The following is a 13,482-nucleotide window of genomic DNA, read 5'->3' as shown; positions in this document are numbered from 1 at the left end:
AGACTACCTACCCAAGGACCCTTAGGACTGGGAAAGCACTACACACCAAAACCCCAAAGGTAGCTAGAATTCACCAGGGACCCGTGCGTAGGGTTGTAATCCTGGATCAGTGTCCATTGAATAACATGGGGAAGTCGCAATTAGAATTTTCATGCTCTAGGACCCTTGCTGGACGACCCTGAGGAAACCCGTTGGGACAAGGAAGGTCCAAGGGTGCCCACCCCCATGGATACCCAGAGAAGTGGAGTACCTACACATGGGAGCCCATGTGCATAAGGATGAAGTTGTGTCAGAATCTCCTGTTGAAGTACATGGGACCTCGGCTGTTCAGCTGCCGTTGCAACCCTTGGACCATTGCGGTGGAACCTAGGCATGGATTCAAGGCCAAGAGGACCTAAGGAAAGAGAGGACAGGGATGCCCAGTGGGTGCAGGATGGCAATGCCCACCCTTGAAGATGCTTACCTGAGGGGCGGTTGTTGTGGAAGTGCAGCTTGGGGTGTCCAGGCGATGCAGGAAGATCCCAGGAGTCCTTCACGAGCTGTTGCATGCCAATCTGCGGATTGAAGAGGGGCCATTGATCAGCAAGACCACCAACAAGCCTTTGCAAATGCAAGAACACGTTGCATGATTTGGGGGCCAGCAAGGTCCAAGATACTCAGGATTTGGGGACCGGCAAGGTCCAAGCAGCTTTACTGCTTGCTGAGTGCCAGCCCTCAGCAAGCAGTTGAGCCAGCAGGAATTGTTGTAGACCCTTTGAGGACCCACTGGCAGTAAGCACAGGGAGTTGCAGAGAGGCCTCTGCTTGACAGAAAAGAGTGGGATGCCCATGTTGCAGAGGTTGCAGGGAGGACGTTTTTCTAAGAGTGAAGTGATGCTGGATCTTCTTTGAACTAGGTCTTCGGATTGAAGAGCTAACAAGCCTTGACAACAGCAAACAGACGCAGTGCAAAAGGGTTCCAGCCAAGCAGCTTCAACGAGGGACCACAGACTTTTCAGTTGTAAAAAAGACATGTCAGACCTCTGGAGAGCCACGGAACCACCATCTGTGTTGTAGAGTCTGGAGGCGTTCATGGGACAGAAGGATACACAAACTGGCCATTGTCGTTGAGGTGCCTGTGGATGCAAGGGAATGACTCCTTCTTGTAGTCCTAAGTGCAGGCAGAGTCCTTGTGACTCTGGAGGATACACAGCCACAGAGGTTGTAGAGTCCTGGCAGTGCCCACCCACAGAGTTGCAGTAGAAGCCCTCCTACCAGTTTTAGTCTTGCCATGGTTCCTGGCAAAGCCCACCAGCGGTTCTAGTGTCCAGGTTGCAGACAGATCTTGCTCTTGAAGATGAATCTAGGGTCCCACCCAGAGGCGAGCCCTTAAGTAACCCAGGAAGGGGGGGTTGGACAGCTTCTACTGTGACCCACCTATTTGGGGGGGGAGGGGGGTGTCAGGGACGCTAATCTGGTGGGCTGACCAGTTAGATGCTCCCATGCTTATTTTTAAGATGGCAGAATCAAATGCCCACCTGGTAGTACTCTGGGCACCTCCCAAGGGGAGGACTGTGGACAGGGGAGTGGTCACTCCCCTGTACTTTGTGTGGTTTTGCGCCAGAGGGTTCCTGCACTGGAGCAAACCGGTTTCTGCAAGAAAGGCACCAAATGTGCCCTTCAAAGCAGTCTGGTGACGCTCAGGTGGCAGCCCCACCCTAGCCCAGAGACACCTATTTCTAAGGCAGAGTTAGTAACACCTCTCCACTACAGGAAATTCTTTGTTCTGCCCTTCCCTGACCGAGTTTAGCTCAGCAGCAGGAGGGCAGAACAGTGTCTGGTTTCGGTGGCAGCACTAGCTTGCATGCAGACCCTGCAAGGCTGCACAAGCAGATATGATGGGGGTCCTCTAAGGAACCCCCACAGTATGTGGTATCCTGCAACTAACACTGGAATTTGTGTAATTTGCATGATTTCAACATATTTGATACCAAACATGGCTAGGTTCGATGAAGCCATTGTGTAGTTGGACATCTTGTGTTGACCAGCGTCCACTACATACTTGAAGATGGCTTCCCTGCAATTGCAAAGCCCAGAGAAATAGGGTCTAGGCTTTGCAGGGGTGCCTCTGCTCATGCAGGACACCCTCACATTTAGAACCGTGCACCCTGTCCTTGGGCTGAAGGGCCTACTTCAGGGGTGCCCTTTAGTGTCAGAGTGCAGTGACCATGAGGTAAGGGGAACCTTATATCTTGGGTGAAAGGTGCATGCACCATTTCACACAGGCTGCAGTTGCAGGCCTGTAGTCACAGTTTGCATGGGATCCTGTTGGTTGCATAATACATGCTGCAGCCCATTGGGGTCCCTGGTGTACCAGTGCCCTGGGTACCTAAGCGCCATTTTCTAGGTACTTACAGGGGTACCCCATTATGCCAATTATGGTGTGTAAAAGTTGCTTACCAACTGAATTTAGGGGAGAGAACACAGACACTGAGGTCCTGCTTAGCTGGATCCCATTGTACCACAGTCGAAACATACTGATACCAGGCAAAAACATCTTGGTCCCGGTCTGAAAGATCCTAATTTCCTACACCCCCGCTACTTCCTTGTGGTACTCTTTGTCCTCTCAAGGCCTTTTAGCAAAAGGACAAATTCAAGATCCTCATGATAGCCTAGATTCAGTCTGTCCTTGAGACTGCATAGTAGCCTTTGACCTGCACAATGCTTATTTCCATTTTCCCATCCTGCGTGCCCACAGGTGTTGTCTGTACTTCACAGTTGGTCACAAGCATTTTCAGTTTGTGGTGCTACCTTTTGGCCTCTGATATTCATGAAAGTGATGGCAGCTGTCACAGTCCACTTTCGAAGGTTGAATGGCCTAGTCTTTCCCTACTTCATCAATTGGCTGTTGAAGGTGGGCTTGCCCCAGAAAGTAGTAGACCATCTCCAGGCATTGGTGAACCTTCTAACATTGTAAGCATTCACAATAAACCTGCCAAAGTTTACACCAGACTCCTTTGCAAATGCTCCTGTACATAGAACACATCCTGGATATGGTGCGATTTTGCACTTTTCCCCTGAGCAGAGAGTCCAGGATATTCGGGCTATGATCCCAATGTTTCAGCCTCTTTCTTGATCTCATTGAAGATGATTCTGAGGCTTCTGCTCCTGGTGGTTGAAAATGCCAAATGGCACATGCGGGCTTGCAGTTGGCTGTAAAGTCCTTGTGGATAGCACTAGAGGAACCTATCTGTTTCTCTCTAGGTTTCGGAGGAGACTGCAAAAGACCTGCAGTGATGGCATCAGTAGACACCTCTCTTTACCCATCCAAGAGCTCATAGTGGTGACTGAATCATCACTGCTGGTATGGTGGCAGCCATAATGGAGAGGTAGAAACCTGGCTTCATATCATTCAGTTGGAGCAGCAGTTATCCCACTTGGCGTAGAAGGCCTTTCTGCCATCCATGGGAGGGAGACTGGTACAGATTCTCACAAACAACACCAGTGCTGTTTGGTTCTATAACAAGCGGAGCTTGGAGCCTCTGCCAGGAAGTTCCACACCTCTTGAATTTGCTTAATTACCAGGCATTTCTCTGGTCGTGAACCACCTTGCGGGAACTCTTAACACCAGGGTGGATGAACTTGACCACAGATGCTTATCATATCATGAATGGCAGTTGCACTCCGATATGGTGCATGGTGTCTTTAAGCAGTGGGAAAACTCTGACTTGATCTTTTCACCACTGCTGAGACTATGCAATGTCAACAACTTTGCACACCGAGTTCCCAAAAAGGCTCTTTCTTGGAGATGCATTATGGTTGAGCGTGGGGCTCCTGTATCCCTTACTTCCCATGCCTCTTCTGTTTCTGAAAAAGATCAACAATGACTGGCCGAAGCTATTTTAGTGGCTCTAGCTTGTGCCAGGAGAGTGTTGTGTTCTTACCTGCAGGTCATGAGCATCTGTCCTCCGATGAACTGGTGCTTTGGGAGGATCTTCTGTTACAGCAATAGGGTAAGGTCTTTCACCTGGGCCTGCTCAACCTGCACCTCCATGTGTTGGGAGTGAATGGTGGCAGGTGATTCCATTTGACCTCCCTCCAGAGGCCTTTCGTACTATCTTGGCAGCCAGGTGCTCTTCCACAATTTCTGTGTACGCCTGGTGCTGGGGCAAGTTGTGGCTTGGCGTAGCAACCACCATATTGATCCATTACAGGTCAAACTGTTGGATGTTTTGTTGTTTGTTTTATAGTAGGCCCAGAAAGGGCTTGCAGTGGTCACAGTGGCTATTTGTAGTTTCTGTCAGCTTTTTCTTTGTTTTAAAAAAAATAAATATATTTTTTAACATTTGCTAATCAGCTCCTGTGTTAAAATTACCTGTTGTGATAAGATGTCTTAAAGGTTTACAACATATGTTGCTCCCAAAGACCTTTGTGATCTTAGAGTGTGACTTGAAACTGGTTCTCACTTTTTTGATGTGCATCCCCTTTGAAACAGTGAACAGTTTCCCATTATGTTTTTTCACACTGCAGTCTTTTTGATGGCAATAATGGCAACTTACCACAAATGAGCTGCAGGCACTTTCAGTCTAGAAGACCTATTCAACACTTTTCCCAGACAGACTGGTGCTGAGGACTTGAGCTGCATTTCTACCCAATGTATTGACACTTTCACATGTCTTGACCGGGCACCCCTTCCAACCTTCCTTGCCCTTCCACTCCCCTCGAAAGAGAAGGAGAGATGACATTGTTGATTCAAAAGAGGGGAATTTATTCCTACATTGATCATAACAGAGACCATTGGGTATACTATCAGCTCTTTGTGTGTTTCTCAGGAGCAAGAAAAGAAAGGAAGTGTAGAAAAGAATCCTCAATATGTGGCTAGTTAGTCCTGTGCATTAAAATCTGCTATGCTAAGCTACCCTGAGGATTTAGGGCTCATTTCACTCTAAGGCTGCTAGTAATGTGCTGGCATGTGGAGTGCGTGTCCTTGATATCCGCCAGGCTGCTACATGGGCATCTGCACTAGTACATTGAGAGTCTGTACCAGGGTATGGGCTTTGTGCATGCTGGTCTGAGCCATTCCACAGCCCCAGCCCCTGGGAAGGACTGCTTTGTTTTCTATTCACAAGGTGAGGAATTGGTGGTTAGAAATGCCCATCAGAAGAACAAGTGACATACCTTTGGTAACTCTTTTACTAGACTCCATCATCTCTGTTCTGTGGAATGGGCCTTTTTCCATCTAAATAAGTGCCAGTCTACAGATCTACACACTGATAATATCAATTTGCTAATGGACTGAGTGTCTGGGGGCATGTACCACATCCCAACCCGCTAGCTCCGCTCCGCCGACCTCGCAATGGTCCCCCACATCCAACGCACCACCACCGGCGGCAGATCCTTCTCCTGCGTCGCCACCAAAACCTGGAACTCCCTCCCCACCAACCTACACCAGACCCAGGACCTCCTAACTTTCAGAAAACGCCTCAAAACTTGGCTCTTGGAACAGTAACACCCCGTCCCCTGCCCCACCCCCAACACCTTGAGACCCTACCGGGTGAGTAGCACGCTTAAGAAATTTGATTGATTGATTGATTCAAAAATCCAGAGTTCTTCAATGTTCGACTATGGAGCAAAACAATGTTCAGCAAATATAGGTTAACAATGACTTACGAGGGTAATTTTGAAGACTTAAGGTAAGTACTGGGTACCCTGCGAAAGAAACTGTGGTCAAGGTGCATGGGTAGCATATAAATGCGACTCCGTTCATCACTTCTGGAGTAGAAGGGTTGTTGACGTGGTGCTGCACCATGCTATCATGTAGTGTTTTATATTAAAGGTGTGTCTTCAGCTCTTTCCTAAATTGGAATAGAGTTGGTCCTTATGAATAAGTGGATATTGTTCCAGAACCTATGCAACTCTTTCTACATAGCTAACAAGACTGTCTGGAGACAGCTGACAGGCTGGTACATTTACTCCTTTGGGTGAGTCTTCCATCAGCCCATGGGATCTTAATGTGGTTTTCGTCTGGCTGATTTATGAGCTTTCATAGTGGTGTCCTTCAACCTAAAACTGCATTCATGAAAGATAGCCTTGTTGGTGGTGAGAACAATGATCAGGCTTGTAGGTGAGATTCAAGATGTTAGTGCCCTGGAGCCATTTTCAGTGTTTCACAAGGACAAGGTGGTTCTTTGGAGTCATCCTTTCTTCATTTTAAAAATACTGTGGGAGTTACACCTGAAAGAAGTAATTCTTCCCCCATCCCATGCCTCCACTTCCAAGGAGATTTTGCATAACTGTGATATGACGTGTGCAGTATGCTTTTATTTGGACTGGAAAGAAACCTGCTTTTATCAGACTGGCTTTTTGTGAACTTAACCTCTTGGGTGATGTCTCTGATGTACTAATGATCTGTCCTGCACATCCTTGCACAGGGAACTGGGAATCCCTATAGTACTTGCACAAGAAAGATTTAGTGTTCATGCCCCCACCTCGGGCTGAAGTGGAAGAGCTCCGGTTTTTGTTCAGACTTTTTTTTACCTTCTGCCATGACATCATTAAAATGTGAGCGAAAGCTTGAACCTTTTTGCTTAAGCAGCTTTCTCTGTATTCGGTGCTCGGAGCACAGTTGATGTCCCCAAGGACCAATATCGATGGGAGTGATACTGTGGGAAAAGGGAGGCTAACCCCTTTCCAACTATGACTCGCCCCAAAGGATCAGTGCCCGGGGATTTTCACAAGGGTGTTCTCCTCAAGCAGGGATTTTTAATATATGTGGCGGGGTAAGTTTGATACTGATATTGACAGCACCCCTTCACCTTTGAGGCCCAAGTAGTCCATTTGCCTCCTGGTATGCAGTTTACAAATTTACCACCAGTCTGTCCTCCCAGGGGCTCGTCAGAAAGCACTAGTGGACACTAGTTATTATTTACCTTTGTTTTCTTATGTGTGGGCTGTGGGCTGGTCCTTATTGCTATAGGGGTGCAACCCTTCAGCTCAGCAGCGATCAGTCTTTCTGTAACCCTCTCAGCCACTGGTACTTACTCTGGGTTGCATTCTAGTCTTTTGTTTGTTTGCTCAGTGTGTCACTCTAGACCAACCACTTGTATCTCAAACCAAGTCCATCTCTTCAGTAAGCCACCTACCTTCTAATTCTCTTTTGAAAAGTCACACCTACAGTCTCCCTACTTAAAAATAACCTTGTATGATGTCCTATGTTAAACTGAGCTTGGCTATCATTATCTACTAGACACCTGTATTCCAACATTTTTAAAGTCCTCTCTCTTAGCAATCCCAAGTCAGTATCCAGATTTATGTCGCTTTCCAGGGGAATCCTTTCATGTTCAATTTCTATAATCTTCATTTTTTTTTCTTTTCCCTGCAGTTTGAGAGATTATATGGCCCATTAGCACTGTCTTGACTTCCCACTGCATGGAAGGGGACTCATCCTTCCCTACCTTTTTATTAAATTAAAGATCAGTTTCCTGCATAAGATCTTGAATTTTGGAAGTTTATAGTCGTCTAAACTCTTCTCCTCTGGCCTCTCTCCAGCTGGCATCACCATACAGGAATGAGCAGAAACTTTTTGAGCTAAATAATCTAGGTCGCTTAGTTTGCTGGTTTCTGCATATGAGTATTAAAAAGTAGTCTAGTCTTGAATCTTCACTGTGAGCCCCAAAATATAAGTGACGAGTGGTGCATGCATGTTCAGTTCTGCATATTTCTGACAATCCAGGGACCTCAAAGTCCCCAAGTTTGGAGTCTCCCTACTATTCCCCTCTTTTTTAAATAAAACACCCTGGTGCTGCCCATAAGCAAATTAAAGTCACCACCTAGAATGTTTACCTCTCCTGTGGGCTCCATTACCAAGAACAACTTTTGTGAATTCAGGACATAACTAGGTTGACATCGGCATCGTTTTACGATCATCTCAACTCCATGTCAGTGCTGCATAGCGATTCTGGCTGTCAGCCCCCATGCCTGTAAGCCTTCTGTCACTGATATCAGGACAGACTCAGTGTTGGAGCCAGACTCTCTTGAGGCTCTCCACCGTCACCATAACTTCACACACATCCTTTCTCCCTTACCCCCCAGTAATGGCATCAGCATTGATGCAATGTCACTTCACTGTGCCCTGCCTGGGCCAGCCTTCCACCAAGTCCCATGCTTCTTCTGGTCTCTAGAAGTGCCACTTTGTTCTCTTCTGCCACTGTTCTGAGTTTGGCAGGGTACAGAATCATTTTCAAGCCTCTTATTTTCCTATTAACTCCTTGAGAGCTCCGTCGTTGCCCCTGGATGGACTGAGCAACATCAGAGAGGCAAAGCACCACTGGAATTTTCTTATGGCTTCTGAAGGATCATGTCACAGGCCCAATAGTTGATAAAACTTGGCATGATGACTCCAGGATGAACTCCTGCAATGGAGGTGGAAACTGGGCTCCATATGCTCTCTCTTTAGAGATGCATGTTGATAATCCCTTTGGCTTTAGCACGGTTTTTATCCATTCCTCTATAAACATGTCATTCTACATTTCAACCGTTATTTCTTTTTCTTTCTTTTTATTTTCTTTGTTTGTTTTGTTTCTTTCTTGGATGCCAGTGAAACACGTTATCGCATCAAAAGCTTCCTACGACATCTTCCATCTATTGCTGCATGTTCAGCATCTCATTCAATACATGCTTGATACACATTTAAAGCTGTTTAACTCCCCTTGTGACTTCTTAAATGCCATTTCCGATAGCCCTCAATTTCACATTATGTCATCTTTTGAACTTTCATGAGGCTTCTATAGAAAAGTGTGTTTCTTTAGTTTATTTGCAGATTGCTGCTGTGTTCTTTGTTTATCCCTGCCATCACAAACATGACCACTCAGCCCACAGTTTGCCCATACAGAACATCCTTAGACTGTGACCACCTTTTCCGCACTTGTCCACACAGGAGAGGTCTTAGCTATTAATACAAGTACCACCTGGCTCTCTCTTCTACCTATTGCTAGATTTAGATTAAACCATGGCCTTTGTTGTGTTTATACCAATGTATGCTAATTGAGAAATAGCAGTACATGATTGGTAGCTCCAAGCTAAGATGCCGCTTAAATGACACTTAGGTGATACAATGCTCTTTAGTGATCCTCAGTTGAAAATTTATTAGTGTCTCCATTTTCGTTTCCATCCATATCTAGTAGCGTTTGACACTTTAATATCCTCATAATTTGTGCTTTCATATTTGTAGATGTGTTTGAAGATTACGTATCTCCTGCAACAGCAGCCCAGAATCTTCTCTACACTGCTGCAAAGAAAAGAAAAGAGGTAACTTTTTATTTTTTGCATTTACAGTATCTAATGTAAATGTTTCAGAGTAAATACAAAATCATCATCCGGGCACATCACAACCCTTATTACAATGCATACATTAACATTGATGTCAATTTCCTTGCCAATTTAGCTACATTTCTTGGTTGTCACATGGCATATTCTAGTGCCATATATCATTTGGCACTTTGTCATTATTGTTGAGCAGCATCTTTATAGCAGATTATTCCTTTATTATATGGTATCACATGTGTTTTATTTATTTATTATACTGCATTTTTAATTTCTTATCCTTAAAGCATGGAACATAAAATCCCAAACCAAGTTTTCTCCTTCATGAGATTCTCACATATATTTATTAACAGTAGTATATCTCCACATATGTGAGACCAGAATACATTTGTTAAGCATACATGTTTTCAAATTTGAAAGGAAATTTCCTCCTCCTTTAAGCTGCGTCTGATACCCCTTAAGGTTTGATCCTCAAATCTCGACATCAGTTGCTCCTGTTCGATTTGTGTTTTTGGGTTAAGGACTGTATCATCACTATGGGTGCCGCCTTACATAGCTTCAATATAGAGACACCATTTCAGTTTGATGTGCAGCTATAGAGTCTGTGAGAGGCTCAGCAGGCATTATCCATCCATATAAATCTTGCCTTCTGAATATCTTGTTGAGATTCCTGCATTGGACGACCACTCTGCAGCTCCTTCACTGCTGGACGTTGATTTAGACACAGAAAACTGCCCAATCGTGGTCAGAGATGAGTGGTGTGTCAGCTTCTTTATGACAACATTCTTAGCAAAGTTAATTTTTAACAAATTCAATAGTAAAATAAGCGAAACGCGCACATAAACATGCATTGCATTCTAAAGACAAAAATAGCTTAATTCAGCTTAAATAGTACAATTGAAAATGCCTAAACAGACATTACAAAACGCTAGTAAATTCCTGTTCTGTTTCCAAATCAATGTATACTGTAATATGATTACAGTATTTTGTTTGACCTGTGGTTGCAGTTTATCAGCACTGGCACTCAATTTTGGGCTCCGGGGCATATTTTTCGTATTGGACATCGATCCAGTGCAAGAGAGAACTGTTGAACAGAAAGAAAGGAACAATGGAAAAAGACCTGAAAGTGTACGTTAAAGAGACAGAAAGTGTAGGATAGTGGACGAAAGATGTGCGAGGTGGAATGAACACTAGACTGCCTTGGTATTCTGCACTCCCAACTGTAGTCTCCTAAGAAACCTTGGGCTCCTGCACTCAAATAGTTATTTGATTTTTTCCTTAATGTATTTTATTTGATAAATTAAGCAATGTATGGTAGAGATGTCTGACAGCATAACAGTACCTCAGAGGAGTAGGTGGCATCAATACTAGAAAGAAAAAAGTTTTCACGATTCCCATCTCGATTATTTAGAGAATGAAAATAAAAACAAGAAGTGAGCAGCAGTCTCCTGGGAGATGAGTTACAGTTTCAGTGCACATCGAGTGACCCTACCAAGTAACTAGTATGTGAGGTGAGTGAAAGAACACCTACATTAATACATTAATTTAACATTTCGGGTGCATCACCTAAGCTAAGCTACTGCTCATAGATAAATTTAGTAGGCTGTGTTACAAAAGTGAGGATTCAGTTGAATCTATTGCAACATCCAGTCTTTAAATCTTTTCTGGTCTGTCTGCTGTAGGCCCCACTAAGCAGTTCTAGGCTATTCCAAAACATGTTGCAACCTGTCCCATGGAAAATGGTCTTGAAATACCTGAGGAAGGGAATGTCAGGTTAAATTGTTTGCCCCAGGACATCAATAACGGAGTGTCTATAATTGACCTTAGTTGTTAACCCATACCTTTTCCACTGAAATCCCAACCTCCAGATGCACTAGTTAACAGTTTACCATGACCCAAATTCAGCAAATGCCTCAATAAGACATTTATTTTCACTCATTACAATGTTCTTTAGATTATCTTAGTTCCTTATTACTGTACCTTGTAAAGCCTGCAACACCACCTTTGTGTCAAACATTTAGCTCTAGCTCCATGTAATGTATTCTAAGCTTGTTTACAGAACAGCCTAAAGTTTTGCTATTGTTACAGTGTGAAAGAATTGCTTTACCTGTTTGGTCTTTCCAACTCAAATTGTTTCAGTATTTAAACTCAAAGTAGTCATGGCAGATATTGTCTCTAGCTAATTGCTTTTAAGTGTGAATGCCTTTTTTTGTTGTTTTGTTAAGGGATATCGCCAGGCCATGTATCATTGTTTTAGCCTCACCAACATTTACATTGAAAAAATGGCATCCAGTATCTTGAGCATGGAAAGTTTATTCACAGTGTGCAGCTTGGCTTATCAGCATACAAGAGTATCAGTACTGGTGTTCCACTCTACTTCTGCTGGTCCTGCACATATATTTAAGATCCCTCTGCAAATCATTAATAAAGCAGTTGCAGGAACTGGGTGGCAGCATACATGCTTGTCTTACCCCTGTCAGGCTACTAAATGGAGTAGTAACTTCACACTTGACACCAAAGGAATTTCTTGATGATATCCCTTCAAGAAGTTACTCTTGTACACTGATTAATCCAGGAGCCATCTTTAGGATGCATAGCATTGACCACTAGAGTTTCCTTTCTGACCGGCGGAATCCACATTTAAAATCAAATTGGAGTATTTTATAGATAACAGATCTAATTGGAAGTTCTTATGTACCTATTTCATCCTCCTCCCTACCTAAAAAATGAATGGAAAACTTTCCTCAAAGAAACACAGCCAAAAATGGGTGGTGCCTTCTTCAGGCATCCCAAGAATGATCCTCTATGAAACACAATAGTTCTATAGGAAAAGCCTAAGAAAATGCTTTCATATGAGAGGCTGCGTTCCTGAACCTTCATGTGAATAGCCCAGTTAAGTGACATTTGGCAATGCAGGTATTTCCAGTGGAGAATATTGTGGCCTCAATCTGACCTTCAGTTAACATAGAACAAAGAAATCATCATCCATTTTATATAAACGTTTCAAGATGGGTTAAAAAAAAGGGATAAGAGAAGTAGTTCACTGCTTCTCATTTTTGACCTAACCTCTCCCAGACCAAATCTTGGTCTGAATTGTTTTCTAGTGTTTGTGGCAAAAGTGAAATGCCACACGGTAGCCTCTACTTTTAAGGCCCCACCAAAGAAGAGGAACCAAAGTATGGATTTTCTGGGGAACAAAGTCTGTCAAACCTCAGTACAAGAGCTTCAAATTCCATGTCTTTGTCACTATTACTGTGAGACATTGGACTCTGAGCTAGTTAATTGAATATCTTCCAATAGAATGCAGACGTGCACAAGAAAATGAAATAGGATATGATCATTTTGGACATCATAGGTGTATCAAAAGACTGTACAGATCTCTTTACAAGGCTGCCAGTGGCCAGCTCCACCTGACTGAAACTGGCCTCATTAACACTTTATCATGATGTCTAGAGTTATATTAATGTATTGCCCTAACATGTTAATTTGGAAATATTCTCTTTAAAATCGACCCTCCAGACTTCTTTTAGTGAGACAACTTTGGTTTTCTATTGCTAATAAATCAACTATAAATAATAATATAGAACTCTTGCCATAGGCTGCAGTTAATCAAGATTGTTTTGGACCCTATGTGTACATAATAGTTCGATGGCATCTGTCGCTGTAGATACGCATGTTCTGCAATAGCTCGCCATCTGGTGTTGGGCCGGAGTGTTACAAGTTGTTTTTCTTCGAAGAAGTCTTTCGAGTCACGGGACCGAGTGACTCCTCCTTTTGTCTCCATTGCGCATGGGCGTCGACTCCATCTTCGATTGTTTTTTTTCCGCCATCGGGTTCGGACGTGTTCCTGTCGCTCCGAGTTTCGGAACGGAAAATTAGCTAATTTCGGAAGATTTTCGTCGGTATTGTTGCGTTCGGGATCGGCGTACTTAGATTCCACACCGCATCGAAGATCGAAGAGCTCCGGTGCCCTTCGGGGTAGTTTTTCGATCCTCCGTCGGGGCCTGGTCGGCCCGACCGCGTGCTGAAGAACGCCGATGGAACGGACCCCGTTCCGCTTCTGCCCCAAATGCCACAATAAATACCCCTACACAAACCAACATTTGGTCTGCAACCTGTGCCTGTCACCTGAGCACAGCGAAGACACCTGCGAGGCCTGTCGTGCGTTCCGGTCCCGAAAAAC

General features: G+C 44.2%; 1 protein-coding gene across 2 annotated transcripts in view; it reads left to right on the top strand.

Annotated features, from left to right (window-relative positions):
• IPO8 (importin 8) overlaps positions 1–13,482 on the top strand; it is a 650,601-nt gene that overhangs the window by 240,545 nt on the left and 396,574 nt on the right. For both annotated transcript variants that reach the window (XM_069228192.1, XM_069228193.1), the window contains exon 11: positions 9,208–9,284. In XM_069228192.1, the coding sequence (XP_069084293.1) occupies positions 9,208–9,284 (77 nt within the window). The remainder of the gene's footprint in view (positions 1–9,207; positions 9,285–13,482) is intronic.

Source organism: Pleurodeles waltl, chromosome 4_1 (assembly GCF_031143425.1).
Source record: "Pleurodeles waltl isolate 20211129_DDA chromosome 4_1, aPleWal1.hap1.20221129, whole genome shotgun sequence".
Taxonomy (NCBI): domain Eukaryota; kingdom Metazoa; phylum Chordata; class Amphibia; order Caudata; family Salamandridae; genus Pleurodeles; species Pleurodeles waltl.
Note: the sequence above shows the minus strand (reverse complement) of the source record. Positions and strands in the feature narration are given on the sequence as shown.